The sequence below is a fragment of the Mastigoproctus giganteus genome, chromosome 14 (assembly GCF_048544385.1).
Source record: "Mastigoproctus giganteus isolate SK-2022 chromosome 14, ASM4854438v1, whole genome shotgun sequence".
In the NCBI taxonomy this organism is placed as follows: domain Eukaryota; kingdom Metazoa; phylum Arthropoda; class Arachnida; order Uropygi; family Thelyphonidae; genus Mastigoproctus; species Mastigoproctus giganteus.
In genome coordinates, this window is record NC_143588.1 from 40,842,802 (window position 1) to 40,857,316 (window position 14,515).

Below are 14,515 nucleotides of genomic sequence, written 5' to 3' on the forward strand. Positions count from 1 at the left end.
ATTAACTTCTGTTTTTTCCAAATGATAGTTGGCTCTGAAATATGTCAAGATCTTTCATCCTACAAAATCCATTTTGAAATGCTTTATCCTTTTACCTGTGAAAAATTTTCTTAAGCTAACATAATAAGCATGTTGATTTTCTGTAATATTCCTTTCTTCTCTCCACACCATGTCAATAGGTTTGAGAGAATTTACTTACTTTCCAATAAAGTTGGAAAGTTGTCCTAGTTTACTAGTTCATTTTAAGTGTTAGAGTATTTGGACATTTACTGTCATTCATTCAAGTGGCTAAACTGCACAATGAAAGAAACACCTTAGAAGAATCAAAGCTGTCTCTTGTGACTTAGGCATAGAGTAAAGTACTAGTATGTCTCCTTTATGAAAAAACCCATGGTGTGGTCAGGTGAAGCATTCATAGTGTTCTTTAGAGAACTTGCCAAGCACAAGTAAAAGTAAATAAAAATATAAATAAAAATACACTAATCAAAAGTATTACCATACTTATCCAAATACCATGCACTGTCATAAGTCTTCTGTGACTTAGTCATCTGAACCTCCAGAAATGGAGGCTCAGACTGCAGATAGAGGATCATAGGTAATACTTCAACAAAATAAGGTCAGAATGGTACTCAAATTCTTGGAATATGTTCTGCTTAAAGAGGGTAGTTTGTTATTTATGCAAGTCACCCGTGAAAGACATCAGAGTAGGTCCCCAAGGCCACAAGCTCATCAATTATCTATAGCCTCAAATTCACTGGAAGGGCAGCTGAACACAATCCCAGTATTACAGTCACCAACAAAAATTTAGAGTAGTGTTCCCAACACTAGACCATTACACAGTGCTATGGGGTAACAAATCTCTTCACACAGCATTTCATTCTAATAGACATGTTTGGGTATGGAGATTTACAAAGAGCACTTCCTGGTGGAACATATCTTAACCACTGATGAAAATGGGGCTGTTTTCAGCTGGTTTACATTTGATCTCTTTGGTATGAGTGCCTAAAACTATGAAATCTATGATGTATTTGGATGATTATGCATTACTTACACTGTGACAGTATTAGAGAAACTATTCTCTGCCAGTATCCACACAACACTTCTTATCACAGAACTGGTTTGTAGACAATGATATCAAAGGTGAACTGGCTGGCTCAGAGCCTGGATTAACCCCCCCATTCCATCCCACCCACCCCACTGAACATGTGGGACAAATTGGAATACCTGATTAAGCTATAGCCAAAACAACCTTCCTGCCCAGTATCTTGCAGGTGCTTTGAAGAAGAAATGGCTACAAATTCTGGTAGTGAGAATGCTATGGAGGGTTGAGTGTCATATAAGCCAAATTGTGGCTCTACTAGATATCAGATTTTTGAATTAAAATCACTTTTTGCAATTACTTATGTTGGTCCAAATACTTTTGGTCACAGTATATAAAACAAATCGTTTGCAAAACTTGCAAGTCTCCATACTACTCAAATACTCCATAAATTACATAAAAATTAAAAGCATCAGCAAATAAAAAAAGTTGATAAGTAAAATCCAATTGTAGCTTTTGGCAGTGCATAATTCTTTTGCACTTCATACAGGTGCTGCAAAGCCAGTGGTTGGAGCATTTATTTAATGCATACACTTAACTTTATTTTCTATATAAACTATAGCATTATATCATAGTAAAGCAAAGCACAGTATATGGTTTTGCTGTTGCACTAAATAAAGCATCTAAGTGTTAATAAAGTTTCAATCCAAAATCTGGCAGTGGTCAGTTCTCATTGTTGCTGGATTTGATTTTATATTGTATTTTATTTAAAATTTATATTCTGACATTTCTTGGTTGTAATGTGTGCTGTACCACATGATAAATATTATATTAGGAAAAGCATTTTGTGCTAGGTAGAGCCATTGAAATGTGACAAACCAAGCCTGCCCTAACATTAGAATGATAGTATTTAAGTTGTGACCTCATGAATTTATGCCCTTAAGTTGGGAAAGGGCATAAATTCATGCCCTTTCCCAAGTTTGACAGGGCCCACAACTGACAAAATCCTGCTGAAATTTTCTGCTAAATTAACTAGACCATTTGAAATGAGGTAAGCTATTCAAGTAAAGAGCCTGCAATACATGAAAAGTAGATATACAGCAAACTACAAAATTAAACAGACTTGGATGCATATCCCTACACTTATGACAACAGAGACCAGTTGAGCATAGCAACCATTATTTCATACAATTCTGTCCCTATAGTCAGTCATTTGAACTACTTTGAAAATTTATTAATTAAAGTTAACTAAACATAGTGGGCACATACTATACAAAGGAGCTGTGCACTGGATGCAAAGAACTAAACAGCCAAACATAGAAGAGAAGGGTGAAACTAATATTGTAATGTTCAAACCAACTATGACCCAGGATGCCAATGCATAGTACTGAGTAAACAAGATGAAACATTGACATACAATGCATATCAAAATCCACATGGGGAAAAGATAAGAATGTAGACTAAATAGAGCACAGGAGGTCCTGCACACTGCAAGTCTCATATCTGGGGGAGGAGAGGAAGATTACTTTCATAAATCTCAGAAAATAAAACCAGTCTAAAAAATATAACATGTAATTGTACTGAAATACAGAATATACCAAGCTCTCATAAAAGAAATACTCTTATAACCCCCCCCCCCAAGGTGTGCCCCAACAGTTTGCCTGTCTGCTCCTCTGTTCAGTTTTAGGGATTTTTTTCAGCAATGCCATTCTTCACTCCACTGCTTTTTATATGGACTTGTGGCACATACTACTTATTTCTTGATTGGTATAATTGTAGAAGAGAGGTGGGGGTAGTCACAATATAAGGTTTAGTGTAAAGTACTCAAAATTTTAAAATAAAAACAGTGGCAAAATTTCCATACTACCAGTTCTGGCATTGTTTGGAGTGGGGGGGGGAGCTCAAAGGATCAGAAGACCTGACAACTGGAGGATGGGTTCCAGAAGATGAATTGCAGCATATGCATAAGATATTATAATCACCAACATTGCACTTTATGGCATAAAGAGTGTCACCTGGTGCTGAGCCCAAAAGGCCCTTTCAATAAGGTGCTATAATTGTTAGTAGATATCACTTTTTCCTTTTTTTTATTATATATACAGTATATGCAGCTTTCCACACAATATAATGTTGTCTTGTATATTTTTGCAATTACTAATGCTCCCTATTGGAGGTTTTCTAATATCTAATTTTGTGTAAAACAGGACTTGCAAGCATAATACTGCATACTCTTCATGAAAATAATCTAAAATGTTAGCACTATTTATTATAGCACTAAGTGAAGCAAGGTAAGGCAATAGACGTTTTTCATGTGATACTCCAAACAGCATCTAATAAAAGTAAGGAGGAGAAGGGAGAGGAAGAGACCTGTGCTCACCCTATTCTGGAGGGTAAATAGAAATTTATTCTTTACATTGAACTATATTTCAAAACAGAGTTCATTAGTAGTGGCAAATGATGCAAGGAAGTAATTTTATATTTAACCCCAGGGGCTCACATCTGGTGAGTATGGGCTTGGCACACCCAGGGTCCCAAGCTGGATATCATTATTCTTCTCTTTCTTGGTGATTCCTTTCTACTTCTGTCTGTCTCTTTCTCACTCTGAGGGTAACTCGGAATTTTTTTTTTTGGCTGGTGCAGCATAAGCCGCAGGCTTCCTTGCACCATATGGCTAATAATAATAATATAGCATCAGTGGGAGGAAAAAAAAAAAAAAAAAAAAAAAAAAAGACTACCCACCTCATCTGTTCATTCCCCTCTAATAATGTTTAATTCTTTAAATTTATTTAAGCTACCCACATCCTCAACACTAGCTGGTAGTTTGTTCTAACAAACAATTACACTGACTGAATGCAAATTTTCATACAAGTCTCTTACAATCATACTTTTCAATTTAGGTCCCCTCCAAGAAAGAATGAGAATACCTTCATTAAGTCTATTCAATCCATTTAAAGCTTCAATTGATTTAATCCTTTAAATACTGCAGTCAGGCTCCCTGAAGTGCCTAGTTTCTAAGTCCTGCAGAACTGAAGAAGTTGTTTGTGATAAGAGTACTCCTTTGTATTCTTGACTAATCTGGTTGCTCTTCTCTGCACTGTTCCACATCTTGCTTAAAAGTGAAGCTACCAGACCTATGTTTTATGCAATACTTAAGATGCAGCCTCCTACAATGGAATAATCATCTTGTCCCTGCTGGACAAGTTTCTGTATATCATTGACAGAAATCTATGAGCTGTTCTAGCAGTGCAGTAGTCATAAAATTAGCAGAAAGTATATGTGAATGTTACGTATGGAGAGAGTATACGTGCTTATTAATCGAATACACACACAAAAAATCCAGAGGGTATACAGCATATACCCTTCACTACAGCCCTGTGTTCTAGCAGCCTGTCTGCACTTCTCAGAGAAGTGCACATCAGAACTACAATTGCCCTTGTCTTCTTTATTCCCCACCACTTTGAGTGTGGTACATTATTCTGGGATTACTGTTAGCCATATGCAGTACCTTACATTTATCAATGTTTAACCTCAATTGCCACTTGTTAGCCCATCTGCCTCATTTTTCTAGGTCTTGCTGCAGTAGTATGGTAATAATTCCTGTCATTAACCACCCTGCAACTCTGTATCATCTGCAAACTCAGACAATAAGGCTGATATGACTTCATCAATATGATCAATAAATATTATAAACAGTAAGGGATCCCACACTGAACCCTGAGGGACTCCACTAATAACATTAGTCCAAGAAGAGCAATACCCAATGAAAACCACCCTCTATCAGCTACTCAACCATTTTGTTCAGTGTAACTTGCCCCTAATGCCACATTTCCCCAATTTGTACAGTTGTCTTTCATGTGCAACAGTGTTCAAATTTTTTTTGCATCCAGTTCCTTTGTTTCTGCATCGCAGTAGCTTATCAGACAGGATCATCCCCCCCCCCATGCTGCAATTTCTGCATATTTGCAATACTTCTTTAACCACTGACTCAGTTATTTCATCTAGAACAGGGATCCCCAAACTACAGCCTGCAAAAGTTTTATCCGGCTTGCGGATAATTTTTCCACTGAAAGTTTTGTTCAAAACGTTAGTTTGCTGCAGGAAAATTTTGCAGCTAGATTTGATTTTCAAAATAATTCAAAGGTGTTTGACCTTTTTCAAAATCTGTTTGATGTACCCATCAATGATGTTGATGAGAATTTACAATTAGAGTTGGTAGATCTTCAGTCTAATGATGTACTGAATACAAAATTTAAAAATGAAAATCCAAAATCTAATTCAATTTTATTCGAGCCAGATCATCCAAAAATTTAAAATTTTTGAAGAAAGGTTACGTCAAATTTCGGAAGTACATATACAAGTGAGTAGACTTTTTTCAAAAATAAAATATGTAAAATCAAAAATATGATCATGTCTAACTGACCTGCATTTACACTACTTTAAGAATTGGAACTAGTACTTTAAAACCCGATATTACGAAACCTTGTTGCACTCAACAACCACATTCATTGCATTAATTATAATGTTGTATTTTTGCTATTAGTACAATAAATAAGTAATAATTAGTTTTGTTGTATTACTGAGTGATTTTTTTATTGATTAGTACAATAAAAAGTTAAATTTGATATAAATAAACTGGTAAATTTTATTTTACATATCCATAGATTTATTTTTGAATCTGTAGATATAGGTAGGTATAAAATTTGTTTCTCTGCAAATAACATTAAAGTTATGCAGAGAATGTAATTTTCAGTAATTAGGAATTTTTCTCCTTTTTTCTAAAAGTTTGGGGACCCTTAATCTAGAACAAAAATCAAACTTGCATGTCTATAACTGTTCACATTACCCTTTGATCCCTGTCCTTTGAGTAGGAGAGACATTTGCACACCTCCAATCGAGGAGAATGTCCCTCTTAATCCAAGTATGCTTTCATAATTATGGTCAAAGGTTTGTTTAACTCTCATAGCAATTTATAATTATAGCAAATTATTAGTAGTTTATAAATGAACAGACTTATTACAACAAATTGATATCACAGTATTTATTCATCCAAGGTAAATAGTTGGCAGTCACAGAGAAGTGACTAGTTAGCTCTGTAATATTATATTCAAGGTGAATGGATTGAAATTAGACAAATTTGTTTTTCCTTGATTTGTTTAAATCTTTTGTAAATTTAATTTACAAGTGGTTTAGTAAATTAAGTTATTTCCTGTAATATTTTGTTAATTTAATTCTTACCTTAATCATGATTGTTACAAGATCCATTTTTGAATACTTCATATGAGGATATCATGATTCACACAGAAATGGCTATAAGCAACTTCCCATATGTGTTCATTGCTAATTATAGACTGGCATATACTCAAAAAGTCAATCCTGTTGATAATCATAGCTTAACTTAATTTTTTCATTTGTTCACAATGAAAGGAGTTTGCAGACTTAAAACATGGTGCATTACTAGAGGAATTTGAGTCACTGAAGAAACTAGTGACTGCCTTAGAGACAAATAACTGGTAACGTGGTGATCCACCAGGTCATGAGCCCCTTGTTCAGTCCCCACAAAAGAAAAGTCAAGTGCATACTTCTGGTTCAAGAGGATTTTGTTTTTCTTTGATATTACATTGTCAGGGAATTTTTTTTTTTTTTTTTTTTTTTTTTTTTTAAGATAAGTAGGCAAGAAGCAGGTTGTCTGCTGGAAACAATGTCACTAAGAGATTGTCTGATTTTAAGGGGATAAAGTATTTTTTATCCATGTGGGGACTAATGATCTTAAACCTACACAAACTGACAATTTTTTGGATAAATATAGATTATTTATTTATCCAACAAATTAGGTCAAAATGTGTTTCAGTCAGCAATTCTGCCCAGGCACAATAAGGACTATATGCTGAAAGCCTTGTGGATTAACTCAAGATGGAAATTAAGTATTCGTACTTGTAGGTAGAAGGAACCTAATATGAAGAGACAGAATACATTTGAACAAAAAGGTAGTGCAGGGATTTTGCCAATATCATTAAGAAAATATTGGCATTAGTACCATGGGGATGTTTGGGTAAATGAATACAGAACTGGCCAATCTAACAGAACAGAAAGAGATAGAATGGGACAGTTACAGAGTGATGAAAAGAACTGAAAGCTTTTACTGCTACAAACTGATCTATAATTAAAAGTACCCCATAAAAGATTAGGAATGCCAATGGCCAAGTATGAGAAATCACTGTCTAAAAGTGCAAAATGCAAGAAGAAGGTATTTCATGTATGTAAATACAAAGAAGGAAACAAACTAGTGGAAAAATCCTAGATAACCCAGCTGGTGAACTAAATGGGTACTTTGTATTGACGTTTATTAACAAAACACCCATCTTAGTGAGATGAGGGGGTGAGCAGTGTGAAATAAGCAATATTGAAATTACAGGCAATTGTTTATAAGACAAATGTTCAAGCTTAAAGGAAAGTAAATTCATGAAATTGATGGTATATACACAGTAATTTTGAAGGAGGTGGTGAGAGCACATAGTGTATTATTCAGGTTAATCATGAGAGAATCACTGGATTCAAGTGATTCCTCTGGATTGGAGAAGTACCAATGTATTACTAATGCATAAAAACAGTTAAGTGTAAAGTGGCAAACTACAGTCAGTTTGACTTTAATGTTAGGGAAAACCATGGAGACAATGGTGAAGAGTGCAACACAGAAATAGAAACTAAATTCTGAAGGCAACAAGTTTTTTTTTTTTAAGGGAAAATCATGTTTAACTAACTTAGGTATTTTGACACAATTACTCATGAGCTAGATATAGAAAATAATTCAACACACTTTTCATTGTGATTTTAGCAAAGTATTTTACTGTTCCTCATTATCAGATAAGATGGAACATGCTGGGATTGCAAGTAAGATTCTAAGATGGATCACAAGGTGCCTGCAGGGCAGGAGGCACAGGGTTGATTAATGATTACACTTCAAACTGGGCCCCCATAAGAAGTGAGGTTTCTATGGATTGGTACTGTTGTTTTTGATTTTCTTAAATGACAATTAAAAAAGTGATATTGGGTGTGATGTCAAGGTCTGTAGAATAGTTAATAATCATTGCCAAGCAGGGCTCCTTCAGATGACTTGGATAGTATTTGAGGATGGTAGAAAAGTGGCAGTTATGTTTTAATGCAATATAAAGCAAGGTCTTACACTTGGAAAACAGCAAAACTCAAATAACTTATACACTTGGGGGATTGAATTAAAAACAGAGAAAGAAAGGGACTTAAGTCACAACTGGGCAGATGTGAAGCTTTCCAAGCAGTACAGACAAGCTGGAATGAAGACCCAGGGTGTCCTATTGATAATGCATTGAGCATTTGCCTGAAGTTATAGGGAGGTCATAATCCCATTGTATAAGTCAACTAAGAATTGCATTTGGAATGCAATTCTTCACCTCAAAAAAGATAGAGCTTCTTGAAAGGGTCCAAAGAGAGATAACCTGTTTGGCAAAATGGCAACCATCTAAGGAAAGACTTAGAATGTGGGCTACAGAACTTGGCAACTATGGGCCTCTGATGGGACCTGATTCAGGTATTTATGGATCTCAGAGGGGACAGTAAAATGAATGAAGGAGAAATTTTCAATCTTTAGTTCAGAACTAGGGGACAAAACTCAAATTACAAGGTAAAAGGTGTAGACCAGATTTGCAGGAAGTTCTTTTAGGCAGAAAGTTGTTAATTACTGGAATAGGTTACCTCCTTTGGTAACTGAGGCTGCCTGCTTGGGGAAATTCAAAGGTCAGCTATGTGCATGAGGAGGAAGACAGGTTATTTATTCTTTATTTTTTTTGGCTAGTGTAGCAAAAGTCAATGGCTTCCTTGCACTATATGGTTAATATTATTTGTATGCATGATATGTAAAAAGGCATGTAATGTATGGTATGCAAATGAATAAGAATAAGCTTGAATAGCCCAAATGCTCTAGGCCATTTTGATTACCACACAATCTTCAGTGGCCCAAGCATTCAGGATTACCCACAAATATGTTCCTGTGGTTTTCTGGATATTTAGAGGGGTGTTAAACCAAATAAAGTAGAGAATAACCAGATATGTAATAATTTGCAATCTTACAAAATAGTAAAATTTTTCAGAATGGCAGTTGATGATGAAAAAAAATTTTTTTTTTTTTCATGAAAAAATTTTTTTTTTTCATCATACAGGTATGATGAAAAAAAAAAAAAAAAAAACCTAGAACAAAATATGAATAACATTAGTTATGTACAAGCTATAACCAATAACCCTACAGAGAAATTAAGAAAACTATTTAAAACTACTGAATTTTATAACTCCCACTCACCCTCAAAAAAGTACCTAACAATAGCCTTAATTCATATTCTCTTCCATTCTGGGACAGGGTAAACAGAAAAGAAATTGGCAAAAGCATAAAGCCAATGTTTGGTTTAATGGAAACAACCTTAAATACTTAACTGTCCTTCCCCCCCATCCAAAAAAAGAAGAGATCTATGGGCTTCACTATAGTGAAGGTGCAACATCATACTATCTGAGAGTAATGCTTTTTTCATTTAATTCCAACATACTTAACTTTGAAATCAGATGAAGAAAAGGCATTTCACATATAAAAAGATGTATGGGGGAGAAAAATTGTAAACAGAAACACTAGCACAGTTTACCAGCTCCCAAAAAGGATCCCACTTAGTACTCTTTAGGGCTGAGTTCCTTAGCAGAGTGGTACAAGTTTACTGTGTATGAGCATTCATATAGGAATGACAAATATGCCAAGTTGCTGGCTAGATATAGCTTTGATCAAAAATTCAGATCTATACTCATTCAATTTTGAGTTGATTTAACGATAAGTTAAGAGATCATGTACTAACCTAAGAATAAAAACAATGTTTCTGCAATTCCAAAGCACTACTCCACAGCAAATCACTAGTTTATGAATAAGCAAAAGTAGGGGATGATTGTGCTCATCTATTAGAATTGCAGATAGAAATATAAATTACTGCAAGTTGTGAAAAAAAAATATATATATATAAAAATTATTTGAATCTTCTCTAAAGAAATTTACCATTTTGTGTAATCACCTGGGAGCATCTATCACCATAATGCAAAAACAGATCCTCCATGAAATCAGTAACAGCTTCTCCAACATCAATACATTCACCTATAAGGAAAAGAGGACTTATTAACAAAGTTGCCATTAACTGTTGTTTTGTGTATAAACTAAGTTAAAATTATTTCCCTTTTATAATAATACTATACCTTAAATAAACAACACACTTTGAAAATTTTGAAACAGAAATCCTACAAAATGTAGACAGGTGTGTGATGAGCAGATGCTATCAGCATACATCTATTTACGTAATGTATAAAATAACAGGTACGCTATCAGGCAATCCTTCTGCATAAAGAAGAAAAGGAAAAAAAAAAAAAAAAGATTTAATACCTGTAAGGATCTTTGGTTATAGACATCTTTCTTCAATTTTAATGAATTTCAGTATGATAGAACAGGAGGAAGAAAAAGTTCACAAAAGATGGATAAAGTGATGATTTGACACTGTTTCACTAATTTATGTATACTACTTCAGCTGGGAGTTAGGAAATTCCTAGGGAACAGTATTGGGTCAAGCACCCAATAGTTCAGTTCTAATCTAAAATATTTATGCCAAGAAAACATTCCTGCCTCCTTTTTTTCCCTAATTTTCAGAAATTGCTTTTTCCCCAAATATATTACCTGCTAATACAAAACTAACATGTTACTCTGAACACTGATTGAATAAATTTCCAATAATTAATCTTTCCAGTTAAAGTTTTTGTGCATAGTATGTATGCACAAAAGTCCCAGTAGGCATGGATGTGTTCATGCAAGCCATGCAAACAGGTCATGCTCTGTCATGAGAACTAACCAAATTACATTTCCACAATGAAGGAAATGTAAATTTGTATTTTATGTATACGCTTCACAGTGGTAAAGGAATGTTACTATCACCTAAGTGCATGGGGATTATTTCAATCTCCATGAGCTTGTGTTACAACCTTACAAGCCTTCTGGTGATGAAGCACTTAATTTTTAATATTGGCAAAAATAATTACGTGTTCCATTATGAGTATGGTAAACAGGTTTGGAAGCTGCACTTTGGGAAAGATCTGCCAGAAAAGTTGCAAAGTATGATAAGATTAGTTATGGATGCAAGGGATGTTCTTGAAGCAAGAATTCTATTTAATTCTAGACACTGGAGCATCAGGAAAAAAAAAACTTGTTCCATTCATCTACATGACTGGATCAACTTTTTTTTCCCCTTTGCCATGTAACATTTGCTAGTGTTAATCAAAAATATTTCAGAAATAATTTAGCAAGTTAGCAACTGGAATGGATAAGTTGATTACCAAAATTGCACAACATTCTAACTACAAATCTGTAGTTTACTTCAATGTGGATTTGATAAACAGGAGAAATACCATATGATTACATGCTTCCAGGATAGCTCATTGGGTTTTGTCAATAATATACAGAAACTTTACCAGGGATAAGGAGGTGATTATCCGTTTGTATAAGGTCATGGTTAGGTTGCATTTTGAGCACTGCATCACCTCACTTTAGGAGGCAATGTAGATCTGCTGGAACATGTGCAGAGAAGGGCAACCAGACTGGTGAAGGGAACAAAAGTGTGCTCTTATCTAGAAAGGCTTCAGTTCTGCAAATTGCAGCATCTTGAGACTAGGCACCTGCTGGGAGATCTGAAGTGTTTAAAGCCTTGAATGGATTGAGTAAGCTGAATATTAATGGCATTCTTCCACTTGCTAAAAATAAATAAATTCACATAAATTCACACACTAGGGGGCATAAATTCACACACTAGGGGGGTCATAAATTCATGTTGAGGAAGGATAGTTGCAGGATAAATGTTCAGACATTTGCCTTCAAGCCAGTGGATGGGTTGAATAAATTCAAGGAAGAACTAGACAAATTTTTGAAGGGCACAGGTGGGTGAACTATGTATTTTTTTTGGATGATGTTATAAGCTTGCTTTCTTGAATCATTTGCCATAACTATAATATCATTTTTACCACATGGTGCTGTGGTAACAAAGGGTACTGAACATTACGTAAATAGATGTATCTAACAGAAAAAGACATGTGGCATACAGCTGCCTGCTGAATCTCAGGTGGGCTTATTTAGCTTTAAGCAGAATTGTGCTAGAACCCTTTGTGAAAAAATGGGATGATCACTAGGCATATTTTAGTGGATGGTGTCATTCCAAATTGTTAACTAGTTCAATCCATCTGCCAAGGGTGAGAGGAGATGTACTTTTTTTTTTTTTAATGATAAACTTTCTACACTACCAAATCGGACTTGAAATAGCTATTCTGAAGGATCAAATTTTGCATTTTAATTAGAAGACTAAATAGGATTTAGCACATTCTAATAAAATACAGTTAAAATGATATAATCAAATGTACAGCTCCAAAAATATCATGGGATTGTTAATTAAGATATTAATTAAGAATTGTATGTTATTAGCATTAGTTCAGGCATATAATGCAAGCTTATAGAGCATCAGCCAAAAAAAACACACCACTTCCCATTTCACAAATTCGGTCACTCCAAATGTTTGTCTGTCTAGCTCAGCCTTAAATTTATTTAAACTATCAACTTCCACAACAGATGGAAGTCTGTTCCAGCAATCAACTACCCACTGGCTAAAGGCAAAACTTCCGTACAACTATTCTATAACTAATAATAATGTTAAGTTGTAATACGGAGTAAGGCAGGCCAGAATCAAAATAAACATATTATAAAACAAATTACAACATCTGTTTAAAACAGCCAGTGCCAATTTCGTTTCATTTTACTGTACCTATTGAGTTTATTAGTTGGCAGTTGCAGGCAGCTTCTATCTAGGCTCTGTCTATAAGTGGCAAAAGTATTAGTGGTTTGGATTAATTTTTAATTTTGCTTAAATTCTTTAATTTATTCTAAATTAAATTTTTATAATAAAAATTACTTTCTGCAACATTTCATACATTTAATGATGGTTGTTACAAGGTCTGAGTTCCTAGTCAGATGCTGTCAAAACAATTTTCCCTCCTTAAGGAAGGAAAATCGTTCTGAATATTTTTGTTATTTTTTAATTGTGTTAATTTGATTTTTAATTGATTTGAATTGTGTTAAATTGGTTTTTAATTAGTTAATTATATTTTACTCTAATGTACCGGTAAGTTGTCAATTTTTTCCGTTTTTCAGTTTTAATTTCTGGAGGGTATCATACAGAAGTGTTCTACGTACTATATTGAGGTAAACTCCTCTTATTATTTTACAAATATTATTATCAATGTAGAACATATTGAGTATTACAGCTCTGATTCATACTATCTAATTCAGATAGAATATAATGTGTTCTTTTAGCAATGCAGAATTGTTCTGTCATGCTTGCACTCATAGGAATCACTGCCAATTTTTGTGAAACACTGGTAATGCCACTGCTTTTTTTTTTTCGTATTTATTTATTTTACCGATTGCCAAAACTATAATGGTAATAAATACAAAATATCACTTTCATATATTTCTAGTAGCTTTTTCTGAAAATACAATTTTGTAAGGAAGTGGAATTTTTGACAATCATTACACCTCAACTTTAAAAGCAACTGACAGGATATATTATTGAAATTTTTCCATCAAGTAAAAAAAAAAAAGTATAATATTTGAGTATCTAATATCATATTTAGATCTATAGTAATTTTAAATTAAATTTTTAATTATACAACAAACAATGAGAAGACAGCATTATGAAGATTTACTCACTTTTAATATTTTCAATGAGAACAGTGTCTTTAAAATCCATAGTTGCAATAGTTACTTAAGATTTTTTAAAAATCATTCCATTTTACTTTTCAGTGAAATAAATCTGGCACCCTTTCAATACAATACCCTGTGAAGAACAATTTATTATATAAACAGCTACTTTGAGTTTACTTAAGCTCTCTCTATGGGAGCATAGGAGGCAATTCAAGCAAAATATTGTCAGATATAGTCGCATGGAAAGATAAATGACAAATAGCTACCTCCAGCAAACTAACACTAGTTGACCAGTCAAACACTTTTCATATGTAGCTTGTCACAGCTGTATTACTGGCACTTGAATAGTTTGCATGAGTTTCAAAACAGATTCATTCAAAGCAAGTAGGACTATTGAATGATATTTATATATTATTCAATAATACTAGTAGTAGCATTTACACAAGTCCTAGTATTTACATAAGCAAATGTCACTGCATAGTCATTACACTATTAGACACCACCAAATTTGTTCTATAGTTTAACTTTATGTATGAAATGAATAGTCTCATACATTTCAGGTTCATTAAAATTGAGTTCTGCCTCACCAGATTAAAGAATGACAATAAGTTACAAACTGAAGTGTAAAAAAAAAAAAAAAAATAAAAATAAAATAAAAATAAAATAAATACATACATGCTAACAAAGCA

General features: G+C 33.9%; 1 protein-coding gene across 2 annotated transcripts in view; it reads right to left on the reverse strand.

Moving 5' to 3' along the window:
• The window catches only part of LOC150075080 (metal cation symporter ZIP14-like), a 142,546-nt gene that overhangs the window by 84,848 nt on the left and 43,183 nt on the right, over positions 1–14,515 (reverse strand). For both annotated transcript variants that reach the window (XM_090388686.1, XM_090388685.1), the window contains exon 4: positions 10,098–10,193. In XM_090388686.1, the coding sequence (XP_090244812.1) occupies positions 10,098–10,193 (96 nt within the window). The remainder of the gene's footprint in view (positions 1–10,097; positions 10,194–14,515) is intronic.